Below are 20140 nucleotides of genomic sequence, written 5' to 3' on the forward strand. Positions count from 1 at the left end.
CTACTAAAAATATGAAAATTAGCTGGATGTGGTGGTGCACGCCTGTAATCCCAGCTACTCGGGAGGCTGAGGCATGAGAATTGCTTGCACCCAGGAGGCAGGGATTACAGCGAGCAGAGATTCTACCACTGCACTTCAGCCTGGGCGACAGAGCAAGACTCTTTCTCAAAAACAAAACCAGAAAACCCCAGCAAAACAGAGACTAAACCAAGAGAGAGGTAGGACAGAGAGAGACATGAGAATAATATAAAATATCCAGATATTATTATTACATTACCCATATATATTATTATGGACTATATATTATTTAGGTTTACTTACTTCAACCAAAAGAGGCTTGATGATTGTGTCTTTCTTTCCATATTCAGGGACTGAAGTCACCTCAGTCCCACACAGCTCTTGAGACTCTAGTGCCTCTGCACTCACAGTGAAATTCACATTTCCTAAAAAAAACCAAACAAAACCAATGGAAATGAATACCATCTTTCCCTTCCTCCATGCCTCCAAACTCAAGATTTATACATGTTCAATGCTCTGTAAACTTTTGTTTTATTAAAACACAGAAGCAGGAACAGAGGCGTGCAAATGAGAGGTGCACGATACCGAGAATTCAAGGTGGACATCGATGTTGGGGATATCCTTGTAGGGATCTTAGAATAAAAGACAAAGGAAAAAAACTGTGTCCTCTAGTGGTCTTTTCCTGAAGGAAGCGCACTGAATATAAGGTTCCCACTGCCATATACAATCTTTGAGTAGAGAATTATCTCTTGGAGTTTGTTGCTCACCTAATGACTTTGGGGTTATTGCCCAGGACACAGTTTGCCGCCCGTTCACACAGATGCAGTGAGACCCTTGTTCCTTCTCCACTGGGACAGCTAGGAAGGCGGGAGAAGCTTCCAGCTGCACGCTGACCTGAAGCCACACATAAGAAAGAGAGTAGAGGGGGAAGGAGAACAGAGGGCGAATGGGTTTGAGACAAGCATCTTGAGGAATTGGTTAGATTTCAGGTTGCCTCATGTTAAAGATGATATAAATGAAGGTAAAGTACCTGAAATACATGTAAGTGGATCCGACATGTAAATCTGAGTTATTTTGGAAGCAACCTGCTCTTTCATGTGATAGGACCAGAAGAAGTGAAACGTAATGATGGCATGTTGCTCTCCCTCTTTGGCCTGAAACCTCGACCCTCGGATCTCTCAGCAGAGGATACAAGACTTATAAACAGTTATGGTTTCAGCAGAGATAAGATGCTCACAGATGACTTTTAACATTAGGTGTAATATAATGACAAGATAATATATGAGAACGTAGGAGCTAAGAAAAGTTAAATATATGAGAATGTAGAGGTTGAAACCTTGTAGAATCTGTCATGAGAACAGAGGACTGACTTTTGTCATCCCTGTCAGAATTCTTCATACCACACAAACACTAACTCTGAACGGTTATGAGGAAGGCTAGAAACTTGCTTTATGGCGCAATTTGGTATCTGGAGATATCACAATCTGTAACTTACACAGTCGCGAATATCTAGTTAACATATCTTGCATATGAGAGTTTGTCAGTATTCCTAGGAAAGCAACTTTTAATTTACTTGACTGCTACCTTGTGTTTAATTTGGGAAAGAGATCCTTACCCGGATGCATTTGGGAAGGTAGCTTAGGACAGTGGCCTTGAGTGTGAAGACCTCTCCACGGATCACAGAGTAGGGCATTGTGAGCTCCACAAAGAAGGGCTGGAAGGCTCGGAGAGAGGCGGTGGGAGAGATACCAAGTCCAGCGTCTTTGGACAGGCAGAAGGCCCCTGCCTTCCACTCGGTGATGGTGTCTGGGACTGTTACTCCTACCTCAGCCACACCTGATGAGCTGGGGAGGGGGGCAAGTGAAGAATAGAAAATAGGTAAATACAACTTTTCTAGGGAGAGAAATGTCATGGCTTAAAAGCACTCAAGAGAAATATCAATAATGGAGAATATAATCAAGGATTGAGATGGGGAATGTAAAGCCTTTTCTTCCAACTGTTTTAAATTATAGTATATCAGAACTGTCGCATAATCTTATGCAGACAATATAGTTATAAATTGAATATGCAATTTGAGGTTGCTCTTAAGTTCTCTTTTCTAAAATGCTATTCCACTGAGGGCTGCTTTATAATTTTAAATTCTACTACTGTCGTGTATAGTGGACCTGACTGAATCTGTATTTACCTCAGGATTGCTAACCAATGAAGGATCTCCTACAGGTGTTAATCTGTGCAGAACTTGGTTATATTCGGTCCTTATGCCCATTTTCTGGAAATCTTAGAATTAAATTTGCACAAAATTCTTTAGCTCTGATGCAATTAGGTTAGTGAGACTTCTTAGGTCTTAAGTATTTACGTTACACATCTTCTGAAATTAGCAATGTATTTGAAAGGAGTACTTCAGTACTAAAAGATTAGCTAACAGCTCCCAGTTTCTCCCTGCAAGGGCTTTGTCTACTCACTTTCTCAGTTGCTGACTGAGTGTTAGGTTTCTAACTAGCCTGCCCTGGGAAACAGAAGGGGCAGGGATACCTTACAGAGAGACTGAAAGGCAGTATGGGCACTTCCCCTGCCTCCTTCCCCTGGCTTGCCCCACAGATAAAACCAGGTCTCCAACATATCCCTGGGAATAATTTGTCTATGCATCAACCACCCAATGTTACAGCTCCTACCTAAGGGGTCTGGCTCCTAAATCACCTAGCTCCAGGAGTAGATGGAGCTCTGCATTCAGGAGTCTCCCTAGACCACGGCGAACAAGGAGGTGGTTTTAAATAAGCCTGTGAGCAATGCCGGCAGTGACACCCTTAGCTCAATACAGAGAGAACAGGCAAAATCTCCCAGCTTCCAGTCTTTCCCTGGAGGAGTTTGTCTACACACTTTTCTGGCTGCCATCTGAGGGTTGAGCTTCTAAACAGCCTGCATCTGGGAGTGAAAAGGACAGGTAAACAAGACTTCAGGAGCCTGAACATGGCCCTTCTTGCTCTTGCTCCCCACCTGCCCTGCTGACTTGTTTCACGGATAAAACTCCATTTCCAGTCTCCCTCTGGAAGGAGTCTCTTCACTCTCCTTGGTGCAAATGTACATTGCCACAGCCATTATGGAAAACAGTATGGAGATTCCTCAAAAATTTTAAAATGGAAAGTACCATATGTCCCAGAAATCGCTCTTCAGGCTATATACCCAAAGGAAATGAAATAAGCCCCTTGTAGAGATGTATGTGTTTCGGTGTTCAATGCGGCATTATTCACAGTTGCCAAGAAATAAAAATAACCTAAGTGTCTGGGCAAATGGATAGATAAGTTGTGGCTATGCATAACGCAATATCATTCAGCCTGAAGTGGAAGAAGAACCTACCATTTGTGACAACATGGATGAACCTGGAGGACATTATGCTAAGTGAAATAAGCCAGGCACAGGACAAACACTGCACAATCGCACTAGTATGTGGATGCCAAAAGAAGTTGAATACATAGGAACAGAGTAGAGCGGTGCTTGGGGTTGCAGGGATGGGGAGAAGCAGGTCAAAGGGTACAAAGTTGAAGTTCTGTAGGATGAATAAATTTAGAAATCTAATGTACCGCATGAGGACTCTAGGTGATAATATTGTATTGGATACTGAAACCTGGCTAATAGGATAGATTTTAGGTGCACCTGCCACACACACAGAAACAGGCAACAATGTTAGGCGATGGATGTGTTAATTTGCTTGGCTGTAGTAGTCATTCCACTATGCATATGTGTATATATATCAAAAATCGTGTTGTTCATCATGAACATATAAAACAATAAACACAGAAAAACTAGCCAAGAATTAAAAACAGTGAGGGATACTTTGCCTATTGCATATGCAGGACATTACTTACTTCACCACCACCAAATCCCAGATCCACGTCTCAGGGAAGTACTTTCGTATGGTCTCTGCGGGAGGAGGCTCTTCAACACGCATCATGAGTGCATGGCCTCTTCGCATTACCTCTGAGTCTATGGTGGGTGAAGGAGAAGACAGGGCAATAAACTTACAGATAAAACTTACGAAAGACTGTCACACTTGGCACCAAAAAATCAAATAGTCTGATGAAATAGAGAGGAACACGGAGAGGGCACTTGGGGGGTCATCGGGGAAAGCTTTTTTGAGGAGGAAATAGGTTGGACGAATTATGAAGTATTAGAATACCTAGGAGTGAGCTGGGGGAGGAGGAGCATAAGCACAGGCTATAGAGACTTTGCTTCGATTGTCTGTGGGGCAGAAGGACTCTGGAGTCCTGTGAGGCTGCTGCCACCATGCTAAGTGAGAGTGCTATGACACAGGGCCGTGAATAGGGCGGGAATCCAAGTTTGCGTTGGTGTGTTCCTCTGCAGGAGCAAAGAAAACCTGACATAGACGTTATGACAGTGGCTTTGAGAAACAGTTTACAGGAGGGAAAAGTTCAGTGATCATACAGACTCTTTATTCTCTGTCCTGTCAGAAGATGACAGTTTCTTTCACTCTGTTCACCTTCTACTAAGGTGTACTGGTAAATATTTCACAACCAGCTCTCTGGGGAAAAAATACACCTATTTTTACACACCTATTCATGCACAAATTTACTATAAATCTTACTGATAAAGGATTATACAATATAATTTATAAATCATAAAATATGCAATAGATTTTATAGTAAATTTCATAGAGCCAATTGATTTCTTCCCAAATGCTTTCCTTGATTTTGATCCTCTTTTCTCTGTATTCAACTTATCCTCAATCATGATTTGACAACATGGGACTATAAATAAATGCTTGATTACCATTCAGTTCATGAAAGAAGTAGCTCATGTCACTGATGAATGTGTGTGGTTCCAACATAAATAATGGCTGATGTTTTGGGGAAGTTGAACAGCTTTTTTACCTGACTGATTGAGAATGTAGCAGTGTTTTGTGAACGTTTTTATTTCTGTTTACACTAACCCTATGCTTGGAAACTCTTTCCTTTTCAGCCCAACACATCAATTTCCATTTACTAGAATTTGAGTTTATATTGCTATGTGACCTGGAGCGATAATCTTAATATGTATGACTCACAAGTCCTTTTGTTGTGTTAATTTTTGTTACATTGTATCTTTAAAAAATTTAAAATTTGGTTAATATATTAGGTAATACATATTAATTAATCTTTTGTTTACCATAAGGTGCGCTTCGTAGATCTTCTGGTGCATGCATCCCAAGTGGTTCAGGCTGTAGACATATGTTAGGTTTATGAATCTTTGAGTTGGTCAATGCCTTTAAGCCCATGTCCTGCAAAGGAAATTATCATCTAATCAGCAAATATATATTATAAAATACACATAGGCACATACTTCTTTTCATTCAATTTGACAAACAATCCAGTTAACTTAATATTAAACATTTAATGTTCACATCTGTAGAAGGGATGTTCATACACTTAAGGAGGTAATTTTATTCTTTTCATTAAACTTTTTCAACAGTAATTATTTTGTATATGTGATATTTATAAACATCGCAGAGAATTTACTTTCTGTGAAAAAAGAAAACGAATAATACTCCAAGAAGCTCCAGTTTAGGTCAGTACCTTTCAGCAGATCTGCTATTAGTGGGGAAACCACTTATTCTTTATATCCCATTACCCTCAACCATGACATGATGGCACTCAGATAAATACTCTTTTCCATGTATAATATTTTAAGAGTAAGAACAGACCATCTACAACATAAGGCATTTACCTTTAGGAAGCTATACATATCCTTTTCATTTGTATTCGATACTGGAGAATATGTGATTCCATTAATAAATACATTGTGACGATTGATGCAGTCTCCATCGTCACGGTCATTCAAATACTGAGGGAAGCCAGTGAGGTCCTTTACTGGTAGCAGGTTATAAACCTGTACAAATACAAAAGACAATAAACTTCTTTGTGATTTTTTTTGAGTTCAAGGAGAAAAGAACAGGAATAAGGAACATCAGTTTTTCTTTGAGTGCTCTCATTGCTTTGACGATTTATAAGAGAGGATATGGGTCATTTTCTTGACACAGTGTTTCCATTTTGAAGATGTTGAACAATTTTAGGAAAAACACAAAATACTCCATCTAAGTACTCAAGGGTCATGTTACTTCATTACACAGTTCAGAGGCCACCACTAGACTCAACACTAGAATGAAATAAAATTTTTTTAATTGAAAAATTGAGGTCTGTTCTATTTGTGACATTGCACAAAGCTTTGAGATGATAGAAGGAGATGACAGTTTTGTGTTTATCTTGTGGCAAGCAACTGACTCAGTGTATAACAAAGTTAATGAATGCATGTTCTAAACAGGCACATGAACAGACATATCCTCTCTCCACAGGACACAATGGCATTTTATTTATTTATTTATTTATTGAGATGGAGTCTAGCTCTTTCACACAGGCTGGAGTGCACAATCTCGGCTCACTGCAACCTCTGCTTCCCGAATTCAAGCGATTCTCCTGCTTCAGCCTCCTGAGTAGCTGGGACTACAGGCGTGTGCCACCATGCCCGGCTAATTTTTGTATTTTTAGTAGAGACAGAGTTTCACCGTGTTAGCCAGAGGGTCTTGATCTCCTGACCTTGTGATCCACCCACCCTGGCCTCCTAAAGTGCTGGGGTTACAGGCGTAAGCCACCAAGCCCGACCCATGATGGCATTTTCTTAGGTATTATCAGTGGAAACAGAATGCTCCAGATCTTCATAATGATACATAAAACTTTAACTGTAAAATTCTAGGCATGATGCTTTCAAGTCTGTTTGAAGGAGAGAAGACAGACATAAAAATTGTAACAGTGACATTGCATTATGTTTCTAGGAGTTTAAAACTGATTGACAAGAACAGAGGAGCACAGTGAGTAGTGTGATGAAATTAACACTTTCTCAAAGTATCTTAACATCTCTCACCTTCTCTCTTCACTTTATTTTTCTCAATGGCATATTCCATAATTATTGTGTCTCATCTATGAGAACGTAAGTTCCATGAGACATAAATTTTTATCTTTTCAGTAGCTTACTGCTTGATCCCTAGCACTTAGGATAATGCCTAGAACACAGCGGGCATTAAATGTGTTGAATGAATGACCTACACTAGTAGCAGCAAAGTGCCACTGCAAATCACTAATCAAAGGTTGAGAAGAGCTGTTGTTTTAACTCAGGTCTTCTCATACATACCTGAACGTCTGCTTTATTATTAATAAATAGATTTGTCTGTTTTATCTACCCATCAGGGTTGTTATAATTTTAAAAATCCTTTGAGAATTATAAAATTATGTCATAAAAATGTAAGACATTTATATTATTTTCCCACAGATCCGCTTGAGATCCTACTGTTGAAATGTACTTAATGCTTCCTTTAGAAGTAGGTCTATTTTCAGTTAAAATCCCATTAGAAGGACAAACCAATAAGAAATATTTTCTTATAAGTTTCTATTTCAGGAAAATAAAAATATAAATTTCTCTTTGTTAAATTATGGTAGTAGAAAAAGCTTCACTAAGAGGTTAGCATAATTGGTCTCATATTAAACATTTGAAGATGTGAGCCAACTACTGTTAGTACATGCTGTTAACTAGCTTTTGTTGTTCCAATTCACCATACCCTTTTGCTATGTCTTCTATTAGCTCCATATTTTCAGAGTTCAATTATCAATGTTAATTATATAGTAATTCATTTTTCTTGAGTTTTGTTCCTCAGAGATGATATATACGTTCCCCCAGAAATTATGTGCAGCTTGGGACAGCAATTATTTCAACTGACATAATTTTTCCTTTTCTTTTTTTGAGACTGGAGTCTCACTCTGTCACTCAGGTTGGAGTGCAGTGGCGTGATCTCGGCTCACACAACCTCCGCCTCCCGGGTTCAAGCGATTTTCCTGCCTCAGCCTCCTGAGTAGCTGGGAGGACAGGTGCCCACTACCACACCTGGCTAATTTTTGTATTTTTTGTAGAGATGGGATTTCACCATGTTGGCCAGGCTGGTCTTGAACTCCTGACCTCAAGTGATCTGCCCGCTGCAGTCCACCAAAGTGCCGGGATTGCAGGCATGAGCCACCACACCCTGCCATAATTCTTACAAAAACAGAAATTTGTTATTTCATTTAGCCTGTGTAGTCTTAGTGCAAGTACATGTATCACTTTTGTTAGACTTTTTGAAATGCTGAAACTAGTTTGAAAACTCCTATTATTGGTTGCTTGGAGTTCTGGAATTTTAAGGACTTTGGGTAGGGTAAGGTCTTTTTGCATTTAAATATATAATTTCCGAATGGCTTCTCTGATTGCTCAGTTAATCCTTTCTTTTAATTTGCATAACTGCACTTCTCTTACAGCAGTTTTCACAATCTGCTCTGCATTCTCTCCAGCCTTGCGTATATGAATGTCTTGACACAATCAGAAGATTTGAGTTTGTATTGCTATGTGCTCATGAGCAAGAAGCTTAACATATCTGAATAATAAGTCCCTTTTTGGTTGTTAATTTTCATCATATTTTGTCTTTTCAAAAAATTCTATTTGGTTCAATATACTGCATTAAGTGATGCGTTTTTATTTGATTTTTTTCCTCTAGAAGCGAGTTTTTTATATATAGATAAAATGCCTTACCAATGAAAGCCCACAAGAGAGATCAAAACTATTAATTCCTAAACATTTTAATTGACCTTATCCTACTCAGACAGGCGTTTTTCCTTGCTGTAAGCCCCTGGCACGGCCGTTCTCGATTCCTGAGGCTGCCAGGAACTCACCGAGGATGTGGAGAGCTCAGAGTCAGGTTTCATGAGCAGCACGCTTTGGTCCACAGCCCGGAGGGCGCAGGCGGACTGAGGAGCAGCCGTGACTCGCAGGTGGGCCTGTGAGGCTGGGAGACTTTGTGATGGGTCGAAGCTCAAATGTACCTGTGAAATTGGAACAAGAGGTCAGAAAAGCAAACTTCCTAGCTTACCCACGCACTCCTTCGCATTTGCTGAGCGTTCTTCACGTTCAACATATAACCATTCTGCTTGACTTCGTGGAGGGTTGGCATTATGTCAGTCCTGAAGCTTTCTGTCCCCTACACTTCTCTTTCATTCTCAAGAATCATTTGAGCCATTAGAATTATTTCTAATTATTCTTGTAAATTACTAATCGTGAAATGTGATATTTATCTTTGGTATGCGGCAAGGTGCTTATTAATCGTGGTGGAACGTGCGCGGGTCTAGGTGCTCTGCATTTTTCTTTTGGCTGCTTAGTAGTCTTAAAAACTTGCTTACATATTTCCCAAGATTTTATCATAGAAGGGAATAACGTACTCCGAACTGTGTATCTGGTAGGAGGCAATGTGCTAGGGGAAGTGTGACAGTTTTGCACTAGGAATCAAGTGAGACTCTGCCACTACCTTGCTGAAAGTCTCTGGGGAATTTATTTAACCCTTTTGGTCCCAATGCCCGCATGTATAAAACAAATAAAAAACAATAGTTACTTCTAGTTTTAAATGTTGAAGATTTTATAATCTAAAGCACCCACCTTGTTGGCCAGACAATTTTCAACCTTATACTTTGCAGAATCCCCGATCATGTCCCCAGTAGGTAAAATCGCATAGATGAGCAACCGAGAGACAGGGGCAAAGTCTGACTTCACAGGGATTGAGATGGAAAAATGGCCGTTCACTGGGGCACAAAGAGAATGAGAGGAAGCAATCATAGCTTAGACATCTCCCCAGGGCTGATAGAAAATTACTCTGTCACACAAACCCATTAGGAGCCTGGTCTGGTTAATGACTATTTCCATTAGTAGGTATAATAGACATAATAAACAGTAGATGTAACAAATGAATGAGTACCTCTAAGGACTCTAGCTTTAGAAAAACCTAATCAAAGCCCTCTCTTCTCTCATAAATGGTATACTATATTGATTTTTCAGCAGCTTCAAGGTTCGGCTCACCTACATAAGGTTCTGATGCCAGTTAAGGGTGTGGAGACATTCAGTTCACTACCATTTGATCTAGGCCTCATACTAGAAGAGGAAAATAGAACCTGAAGTTATGAGATGAAACAGAAAGAGTAACACATTGTATTCATGCTACATCCTCTTTAACCTTCTATGAGCCAATACTTGATTCTTTCTCTGAGAGAAACACCATGCTCCTTTAGGAGATATTTTTTGAAGCCTATGTAGATTCCCTTGAGGTTGCATTAAACTTCCCTCAGTCTGCCATGGTGCTTCTGTGTTGCTACAAGAGCTAATGAAAGAGGAGACTACCGATAGCTTTCTAGCAAGTTATCTTTTAGAGTCTACTAGACTAGGAGCAACCTTCAAAGGCTTATATTATGACATGTTTGCTCATGGCGAGAGTTCAGTTCGGTGGTGAAGTACCCAATTTAATGCTTCATAAATCGTAACTATCTTGAAAGGGAAAAAATTTATAATAACATAAATGACATAAATGTCCCAGCACAAGACCTGGTATATATCTACAACATATCCTGAAACCTTACATTTTCTCCACCCTGTTCTCTAACACAATTCTCATTTTGAGAAGAGATTCAAGAATATTTACAGTTTGAAAATTTGGGATAAGCACAGATTATACACTGCAATGTTTTATGCATTTTTTTTCCTTTTTATTTCTTATTTATTTACTTTTATAGAGATGGGGTCTCACTATGTTGACCAGGCTGGTCTTAAACTCCTGACCTCAAGAGAGCCTCCCATCTTATTCTCCCAAAGTACTGGGATTACAGGCGTGAGCCACCACACTGGCCCACACCAACATTTTAAATAACGCAAAGAGAATAGGCTGAAAAAAAAGACAACAAATATTTGATAAAGGGTGAGAAAAAAATTATTGTTTTCCCTCCCTCAACTTTCTTTTTATTGATATTAGATGGACATGGTCTCTTGTTATTTGAGAGTATTCCTGATATTTCCACCTCCGGAATGGAAAAGCAAACATTGTATGTTCTCACTCGTTAAGTAGGAACTAAGCTATTAGGAAGTGGGAGCTAAGCTATTAGGAAGTGGGAGCTAAGCTATTAGGAAGTGAGAGCTAAGCTATTAGGAAGTGAGAGCTAAGCTATTAGGAAGTGGGAGCTAAGCTATTAGGAAGTGGGAGCTAAGCTATTAGGAAGTGAGAACTAAGCTATTAGGAAGTGAGAACTAAGCTATTAGGAAGTGGGAGCTAAGCAAATTCCTAAGAATGATACAATGGACTTTGGGGATTCAGGGGAAAGAGTGGGAGGGGTGAGGACTAAAAGGCTATAAATTAGGTATAGTGTATGCTGCTCTGGTGATGGGTGCACCAAAATCTCAGAAATCACCAATAAAGGATTTATTCATGTGACCAAATACCACCTATTCCCCCCAAAACCCATAGAAATAAAAGAAGAAGTGTTCCTGACGCTTCCGTGGTGTAAGGCGGAATAGGTCGGAATGGGGCAGCAATGCAGAGATGACGGAAATACTCACTGTCTCCCTGCTTCACAAGCAGTCCATGAGTCCCAGTGTAGACAATGCCTCCCTTTGCCATTAACTGCAAAAAAGGAAATAGAAAGAAATTGAATGTGCCAAACAGAGAACATGCTTCAGTCTCACTTCGATATACTTGTCTTAGTGAGTCCCTGCTGGCAATAATTAGCCTCAAGAGAAGTCAAACTTTCAAAAGGAACATGGATAAGAAGTCGAAGTAATGTCATCTAAAGAGTTTCATGATTACTTGCTCCTCAGAGAGTTTCTGTCTGCAGAGAAGTCACCACAGTGACCTCCCTTCTCACCAAAGAATAGAAGGTGAACTTCTTCAGCCCCTGCAGGACGTCTCCTTTCAGAATATAATGTGCCTGGATTCTCTGAGTTTGGCCACAGGGTAGCTCATGAGGGATGGGCTCAAGGTGGACAAAGCTCTTGCTTGGGGAGAACACAAGGTAAGCAGTGTGATGTGCCTCTTCGTTTTCTTCTGACACCCACTGGTAGCTGTAACAGTGATGACGATCCTTGTATCTGACCTAATGAATTAGAAAAATTGTATTATTTTTAGATTATATGTCATAAAGATTAATGTTCTCACAAAATGATGTAAGTTTACTGTCCTACCTTAACTAGTAGCTAGAAATCTTTTGTTCCACAAAGAAAAGTGAGATAAGGGCCCCTTATTTTGTTTCTCTGCTTTAAATGCAGGCATGCTTTGTGACTTCACACTGCAGAGGCGCCTGGGATTGGGATTTATATTTCTAAAGAGCATAAAAGGAGGGACGCTTCGCTCTGATTAGCTTGCTGGAATTGGCTACAGCTCCAGGGTCTCTAACTGCACAGGTAAAGTAGCCAAACAAATTTCAAGGACAGGAAGGAAAATAATCTCTAGGAATGGAAGAACTGTGCTTTCAGAAAGCAGCTGCCTCTCTTATGATGGATTTCAACTGGGTATTATGAATAAATAAAATATTGTAACCTCAGGGGTCTGAGAAGACATCGGTAAAAGGCATTGGTTTAATTGTTGAGCTGGTGAATTAGCTGAAGTCTACCTCTCCTGGGCTATCTTAGGCTGATTGTGATTGTTATTTTTTGAGACAGGGTTTTGCTCTGTCACCCATGCTGGAGTGCAGTGGCATGATCTTAGCTCAGTGCAACCTCTGCCTCCCGGGCTCAACTGATTCTCTCACTTAGCCTTCTGAGTTGCTGGGACTACAGGTGCGGGCCACCCCACTCAGCTAATTGTTTTGTATATTTTTTAGAGATGGGGTTTTACCATGTTGGTCAGGATGGTCTCGAACTCCTAGCCTCATGCAATCCACCCACCTCAGCCTCCCAAAGTGCTGGGATTACAGGCATGAGCCACTGCGCCTGGCCTTGCTTATTATTTTTAATGCTTCCTGCAGTCTGGATTCTTATGCCTCAGAGGCCATATTTGGGTTATATTTTCAACTTTTCTCCCGACAGAAGTTATTCCTTAGCTCCTTTCAGGCTTCCTTTACATCCCCAGCTCCCAATACAGTAGTGAATCCTTGAGCAAAATATTTGTTCATGTCTTAATATATGTTTTAATAACAACACATATATGATCACAGGGAGCATGTAGAAATAAGGGAGCATGTAGAAATAATCATTTCATTGTCAAGACTAGCACAGTGCCTAGCATGTAGAAAGCATTCAAGACATTTTTTGAAATGAATAAACATTCAAATTTGAGTTTATTGGAGTTTATTAGAGGTGCTTTTATGCCATCTAGTAAAGCTAAATAAATAAAATATATTATTTATTTCTCTATAATAACATAAGGACTCTAAAGAGGAAGGGCTTTTCCATTACCATGATTATGTAATTTATATAGAATATATATTTTATATTGATACCTCTATAGACATGCCTACATCTCTCTTGATGAATAGAGGACTTCATGCTATACTGAACAAATGATATTGGTATGAACAGGTCATTGGAAGAAAATTAGAATAGCAAGACAAAATAAAGTAAGGCAATAATTTATGGGGTATATACTTTTAAAACTAAATGCTAATTATGTTAGAATTGGCTTTTACAGTAAAAGTATCTAATAGTTAAACGGGGCTTAGTAAGCGCTTCAACGTGTATTATTTCACTTAATCTTCACAACCACCCCAAGAGTTAGGTGTTAATGTTGCATTCATTTTACAGATAAGAAAATGAAACATAGAGGTTTTAGTGAATTCCTTAACATAGGGTTGAACCAGTATTTTTTAACCACTTTATCCTGATTCAGGTTCTGGAACTCACTTTTCAAAAAAACTGTTGTAAACACACACACACACACACACGCACACGCGCGCGAAATCACACAACATAAAATTATCATCTTCTTTATTTTTTTAGTATACAGTTTGGTAGTGTTAAATGTATCTATCGTGCAGCAGATCTCCAGAACTTTTCATCTTGTAAAACTAAACCTGAATACCAATTAGAGCAATTCCCATTTTTCTCTTTTCTCAACCCTTGGCAACTACCATTTTGTTTTCCGTTTCTATGTCTTTGACTACTTTAGAAACCCCACGTAAGTGGAATCATTTGTGAGTAGCTTATTTTGCTTACCATAATGTCCTCAAGGTTCATTCATGCTGTAGCATGTGACAGGATTTCCTTCCTTTCTCAAGCTGCATAATATTCTGTTGTATGAATATATCACATTTTGTTTATTCATCCCTTGATGGACATTTGGGTAGCCTCAATCTCTCAGCTATTGTGAATGGTGCTGCTATAAACATCGGTGTGCAAAAATCTCTTTGAGATCCTACTTTCAATTCTTTTGAACATATGTCTAGAAGTATGATTACTGGATCATACAGTAACTCTATTTTTTTTTTTTTTTTGAGATGGAGTCTCACTCTGCTGCCCAGGCTGGAGTGCAGTGAGGTGATCTCAGCTCACTGCAATCTCTGCCTCCTGGGTTCAAGCAATTCTCCTGCCTCAGCCTCCTGTGTAGCTGGGATTTCAGGCATGCACCACCACATCCAGCTAATTTTTGTACTTTTAGTAGAGATGGGGTTTCACCATGTTGATCAGGCTGGCCTTGAACTCATGACCTCAAGATCTACTTGCCTCAACCTCCCAAAGTGCTGGGATTACAGGTGTGAGCCATCATGCCCAGCTGGCAACTCTATGTTTAAATTTTTTCAGGAACTACTATTCTGATTTTCACAGTGGCTGCATCATTTTACATTATCACCAACACTGCTAGAGTCTAACCTGCACTTTTTTTTTTGAGACCGAGTCTTGCTCTATCACCAGGCACCAGGCTGGAGTGCAGTGGCGCGATCTCGGCTCACTGCAACCTCCTCCTCCCAGATTCAAGCAATTCTCCTGCCTCAGCTTCCCAGGTAGCTGGGACTATGGGTGCATGCCACCATGCCCAGCTAATTTTTGTATTTTTAGTAGAGACAGGGTTTCACCATGTTGGCCAGGATGGTCTTGATCTCTTGACATCATGATCCGCCCACCTCGGCCTCCCAAAGTGCTGGGATTACAGGCGTGAGCCACCACACCCGGCCTAACCCAGAACTTTTAATCACAACAATATACTGCCTGCTTTTCATAAACTTTAAAAAAGTTAACCTTAAATTGGTTTCTAATTGCTAGTTTTTTTCTCTCTGTAGGACTAAACACGATTTGGAAATTTCCTCGCAGTTCGTTTGCAGCCTTGTTTTCAAGGCCACTTCATGTCATTGGTAACTTCTTTCCATACTTACCCTAACAGAAAGAGAGGTACCCATCACATTGGTGGTGTTGATAGAGAACTGTACAAGGCCGTGTTCATCTGTGGTAGCATTGGAGTGATAGTTTGCTTCATTTGCTCTGATGAATACGACTTTATTTGGCATAGGGACACCTTTCCCATCTACGAGGCGCACCTGAAGATTAAAAGCTGTGGATTAGTTATATAGATAATAACTAATAGGCACCAAACATACTCATTTTATCACATTTTTTTAGAGCCTCCTCTATGTTGAACATGGTTCCAGGCACCGAGGACACAGCAGTGAAAAAAACAAAGGTTCTCCCATCACAGAGCTTGTTGTCTAGTGAAAGAGAGAGATGCTAAATAAATATATAAATAACATACACTAATTTAGCAGTAATCAATTCTAAGAAGAAAAACAGGGTAGTGTGAAGGGATAGAGGGTGACAGGGATAATGACAAGAACAACCTGAAAAATGTGCTCCAGATATTTTGCAAATGATTAACTAAATTTATTTGTGCCTCAAACACCTATTTTGGGGTGGACCATTAACTTCCTATGGATTAGTGTCTGAAGTCTCATAAGTACACTAGTAAGCAGTTGCCAATACATTGTCCTGTGTGTTTTTCCAGCTGTGTTAGATATGGACTTTGCTTCTCAACCTAGATCTTCAGCTTTTTGGAAGGTAGGCAGATTTTATGACATACTTCCCATGTGAAAAATATACAACTGAAAAGAGGCACATAGTGTTAAATTAATCCCCAAAGCCATTTTACTGCTAGAATTGTATCTGCCAGTTCAGTAGCCCAATTCAGATTGTAAAGGTGGTGATTCTTTTTCAAGTATAAGCCACAGTTGGTAACAGGAAGAGCCATAGGCTGACCTGCATCAGTACTCATAATTGATTTACAAAATCTAAGTTTGCCAGTGAAATGTTGGCTTATGTGCAAAGACAAGAATGGACACATAATTCTGATTTCCTTCTAGCTAGAGAGTCTTATGACACATAGGATCATTATTTAACAGCAATAAAATATATTTAAAAAGTACAATATCTTTCTGAGAAATTTACAAATGAGCTGCACTTTCATTTTAGAAAGTTGAATCCATTTTGCTGTCATGATATAACTAAGACTTCTAAGATGTACTCCACTTAGTTGAAATCGTACATTTACATTAAGAAAATGATACACAGTTAATACACACTGAAGCACCTGTAACTGTCATCTTAGACTTTTAGAGTCATAAAGATCCATTTGCACCTCTGCTGACAACAGAAAACTTGTAACAGAAGATTTTTTTGGGTAAGTAATATAAAAATTCATAATTCGAAAATCTGAGAACCTTAAGTAACAGTGTTTTACCCCATGTTCACTGTTTTAAAAATATATTTATTATTATAGAAAAATAGTGTAAATATAATATCCATGAAATAAGCATTATAGTTGAATCTTTAATACTTCAAAATAAAAATTAAAACCACTTACCCACCTATTTCCATACAGTTAGTGTTAGCATGGTAATAAAACTGGTCAGCATGAGTTTTGAGATTCTTGTGATAAAATGTCATAAAAACCTGAGGCTGCCTGGTAAACCATGAGGAGATTGAGTGACTTGTACAATGCTGTTTCAAAAAGAGGGGAAAAGCTCTACTAATTTTAATAAGGCTTTAGGATAATTATATACATTTCATATACAAATTTACAGAGGAATAAGTCTATTTTTATGTAGTTTTATACCTTTGGTTAGGCTAATCAAGCCTGGGTGATATTTTATACCTTTGGTTATATTAAAGGATCACATTAACCAGGCACAGTTTTAGGAGAAACCATAACAGCACGTGGCTTGATGAGTGAACTGGAAAATACTCCACCTGTCCAAAGAAAGGAATCCCTTGTCTAAAGTTTGAGTCCACTTTCACAAATGAGAGTTTGGTGATGGTTCTTGTGATTTCACTAGTCCCCCTTCCAGTCAGCTCCACCTCTGAAAAAAAAGAAAAACATATGTTCCTTTTGGGAAGGATGATGTCTCTATAATTCTATCACCTCCCGCCCCCAACCCCCGCCTTACAATTCATTATGTGGCTAAAAACAACCAATGCTTATTGTTTCTTCTCCCACACCCATGTAGTACACAAACCTGTCCCTTCTTCTTGGATCTTGGCCTCAGTGTGAAGTTTCATTTCATACTCCTTCCTCTTCAGCTGGAAGACCTTGGTTTTTAGTTGCTGAGAGAAGCAGCCGTGACTGTTCAGCTAAGAGGCGAGAAAATAAAATACAGAAACACAATGCATATTACACCAGAGAGATCAGTGGTCAGGTCACCTGGTGTGATTTTTGTGACGGACAACGTCAAATAGGCATTTTCTATGATGAGGACACAATAAATATTCTCTAGCAGCTAAATATTACATTTCACAACAATATCTCATGTATAATTGACAGGTGTATTTTTTAGTATGTGAAATTCCTTAGATACAATGCGATAGAAATTCCTTAAAATTTGGGAGGGTAATTTTTTTTTGTACAAAGGATGCATATTTTTTGTACGTATTTATGAAGTACATGAGACATTTTGTTACACGCATACAATATGTAATAATCACATCGCGGGATTTACGGTGCCTACCAACTGAAGTATTTATCATTTCTATGTGTTGGAAACATTTCAAGTCCTGTACACTTGCTATTTTGAGACACACAGTACATCTGCTCTTCACCATTAAAACTCCTCATCAAAGCCTGGTTCCTCCTCCATAGCATTCAGCTGTTGCTGGGAAGTGGCCTCCCATATGGGGACTGTGTTCGCTAACTCTCTGGCATCTTGGTGGGGCCGTGTAACAGGTTCTTGCTCACAGAGAGAGCAGAACTGATGCCCTGGCCAGCTAAGGCAGTTAAGAGGAGTGTGGTTTTTCTCCTTCCTTTATAGAAGTTGATGCCCATGGAGGACTTGGATGGATGGCTCAGCATCTATCATTCTGAAACACTCAAAATAAATAATTTCCATTGTGCTAAGTTCATGATTTTGGGACACATTACAATAGCCAACATGGAATTATCTTCTGGATTGTTCTCTTCCTGAGAAAAGAACCATGCTGCAATTCACTTCACTGCTTTTCAACAATGCCTTCATTGTTATTTCCTGGAAAAAAAACAGTGTTTGACCTACCTGCCCACTAAATTTCTCGCAGTAAGCCTGTGACTCTTCACCAAAGCAGTCAGAAACATCATTATACTTTCTGCAAATGCTCACAGTCACATGTCCTGGGACAGGCTTCCCATATGTATATCTGTGATGAGAACATTCCCAAGGGAATCAGAGCAGAAACCGAACCTCCCCATTTTCTAGCTAGTTACATCTCTCCTTTAGCTACAGTGTATTCCCCATCTGTACTTCCCTCTCTCTCTGCTGGGCTCACACAGTGTTGAACACAAGTGTCACTAATGGCTCTTATAGAAATCACCATTGCAACATGCTGAAATTTACTACATTCTTCTTTTGTCATTTCTTTTTCTTAATCTTTTTTTCAGTTTTATCTTTAGAAAGTCTTCATTACTATAAAACTTAAACCTGTTCTTTTTTTTTTTTTTTTGAGTCGGAGTTTCGCTCTTGTTACCCAGGCTGGAGTGCAATGGCGCGATCTCGGCTCACCGCAACCTCCGCCTCCTGGGTTCAGGCAATTCTCCTGCCTCAGCCTCCTGAGTAGCTGGGATTACAGGCACGCGCCACCATGCCCAGCTAATTTTTTGTATTTTTAGTAGAGACGGGGTTTCACCGTGTTGACCAGGATGGTCTCGATCTCTTGACCTCGTGATCCACCCACCTCAGCCTCCCAAAGTGCTGGGATTACGGGCTTGAGCCACCACGCCTGGCCTAAACCTGTTCTTAAAAGAAAAACAATACCAGCAAAATGAAACAAACAAAACAAAAGCAAAGAGAAGAAACAGACACCCTCAAGTCTGCCTAGGAGTATAAAATGTTAGTATGATAGTGTCTCTTCTTCCCTCATTCTCTCCCCACCTGCAGCCATCTCTATATTGAGTTTTACTTGTTCACTTTTTACAAAAGTGGGATTGTGTCATAAATATGTCATGGATGATTGCTGGATTTCCAAGTGGGTTTGTCTCCTTTCCTATTTGAAAATGTCCTCTGTATCTCTATTTGCAAGATCACTGGCCCACTAGTTATGAGTAACCAGGAACTCAGCCATTACTGTGAGACAGAATGGGGTGGGGGCCCGCTGAGTAGTAGGTGTATTACGTGTGTGATCTTTGGGCAGGACTGATTTCTTCACTCTACCTGCTCTTTTTGCTACTGCTACTGTGTGTCACCAGGGATAGGAGCATTAGATTCAGGAAACATGAGTTTTCAAGGTTAGAAGAGACTGTCTCGAGAGATATGTTCAGTCTCCTCGGTAAAAATGTCAGTGCAGAGAGATATGCAGACATGCCTTAAGCAGACTAGCGAGTTAGATGAGGCTTCCGTTGTATGCCTATCTCTACAAATTCTGAATCTGAGTGATTTTTCCACTGAGCATACGAGGTCAGGTAAATGATCTGTTGATGACTGAATTTCCCCTATAGCCATGTGTTCATTATCTTCCTGATAATGTTTGGTCATTTTTGGTTAAGGCGGAGTCAATACCCTTCAGCACGATCCACCCTTCCCGTGTGTGTGTGTGTGTGTGTGTGTGTGTGTGTGTGTGTACACAGTGTCGTCACTTTCAGAATCTGTCCTGTTAGCATAACCTCTCTAGACACAGTTCCTTACCTCATGACAGAACAATGCTGATAAGAACGTGAAAGAAAAAAGGAAAAATAGAAAAGCAACAGGAGAATAACGTTCTAGAGATGAGATGGTGTCAAAGCACTTAAAATTTTTGTGTTGCCACTGCTCCTACAAGGAGTAGCTAAAATATCCCAAATAGTGAGTCTCTTTTAAATATTCCCCTG

General features: G+C 39.7%; 1 protein-coding gene across 1 annotated transcript in view; it reads right to left on the minus strand.

Moving 5' to 3' along the window:
- Positions 1-20140, minus strand: part of A2M (alpha-2-macroglobulin) — a 39061-nt gene that overhangs the window by 11794 nt on the left and 7127 nt on the right. The window contains exons 8-21 of the mRNA XM_017512344.2: positions 18357-18477; positions 17328-17442; positions 17062-17171; positions 15198-15359; positions 11760-11987; positions 11455-11518; positions 9510-9656; positions 8757-8902; positions 5737-5898; positions 5179-5290; positions 3882-3999; positions 1634-1862; positions 786-912; positions 322-443 (exon numbers count right to left, since the gene is read on the minus strand). Of these exons, the coding sequence (XP_017367833.2) occupies positions 322-443; positions 786-912; positions 1634-1862; positions 3882-3999; positions 5179-5290; positions 5737-5898; positions 8757-8902; positions 9510-9656; positions 11455-11518; positions 11760-11987; positions 15198-15359; positions 17062-17171; positions 17328-17442; positions 18357-18477 (1963 nt within the window). The remainder of the gene's footprint in view (positions 1-321; positions 444-785; positions 913-1633; positions 1863-3881; positions 4000-5178; positions 5291-5736; positions 5899-8756; positions 8903-9509; positions 9657-11454; positions 11519-11759; positions 11988-15197; positions 15360-17061; positions 17172-17327; positions 17443-18356; positions 18478-20140) is intronic.

Source organism: Cebus imitator, unplaced genomic scaffold (genome assembly GCF_001604975.1).
Source record: "Cebus imitator isolate Cc_AM_T3 unplaced genomic scaffold, Cebus_imitator-1.0 Scaffold469, whole genome shotgun sequence".
In the NCBI taxonomy this organism is placed as follows: Eukaryota; Metazoa; Chordata; class Mammalia; order Primates; family Cebidae; genus Cebus; species Cebus imitator.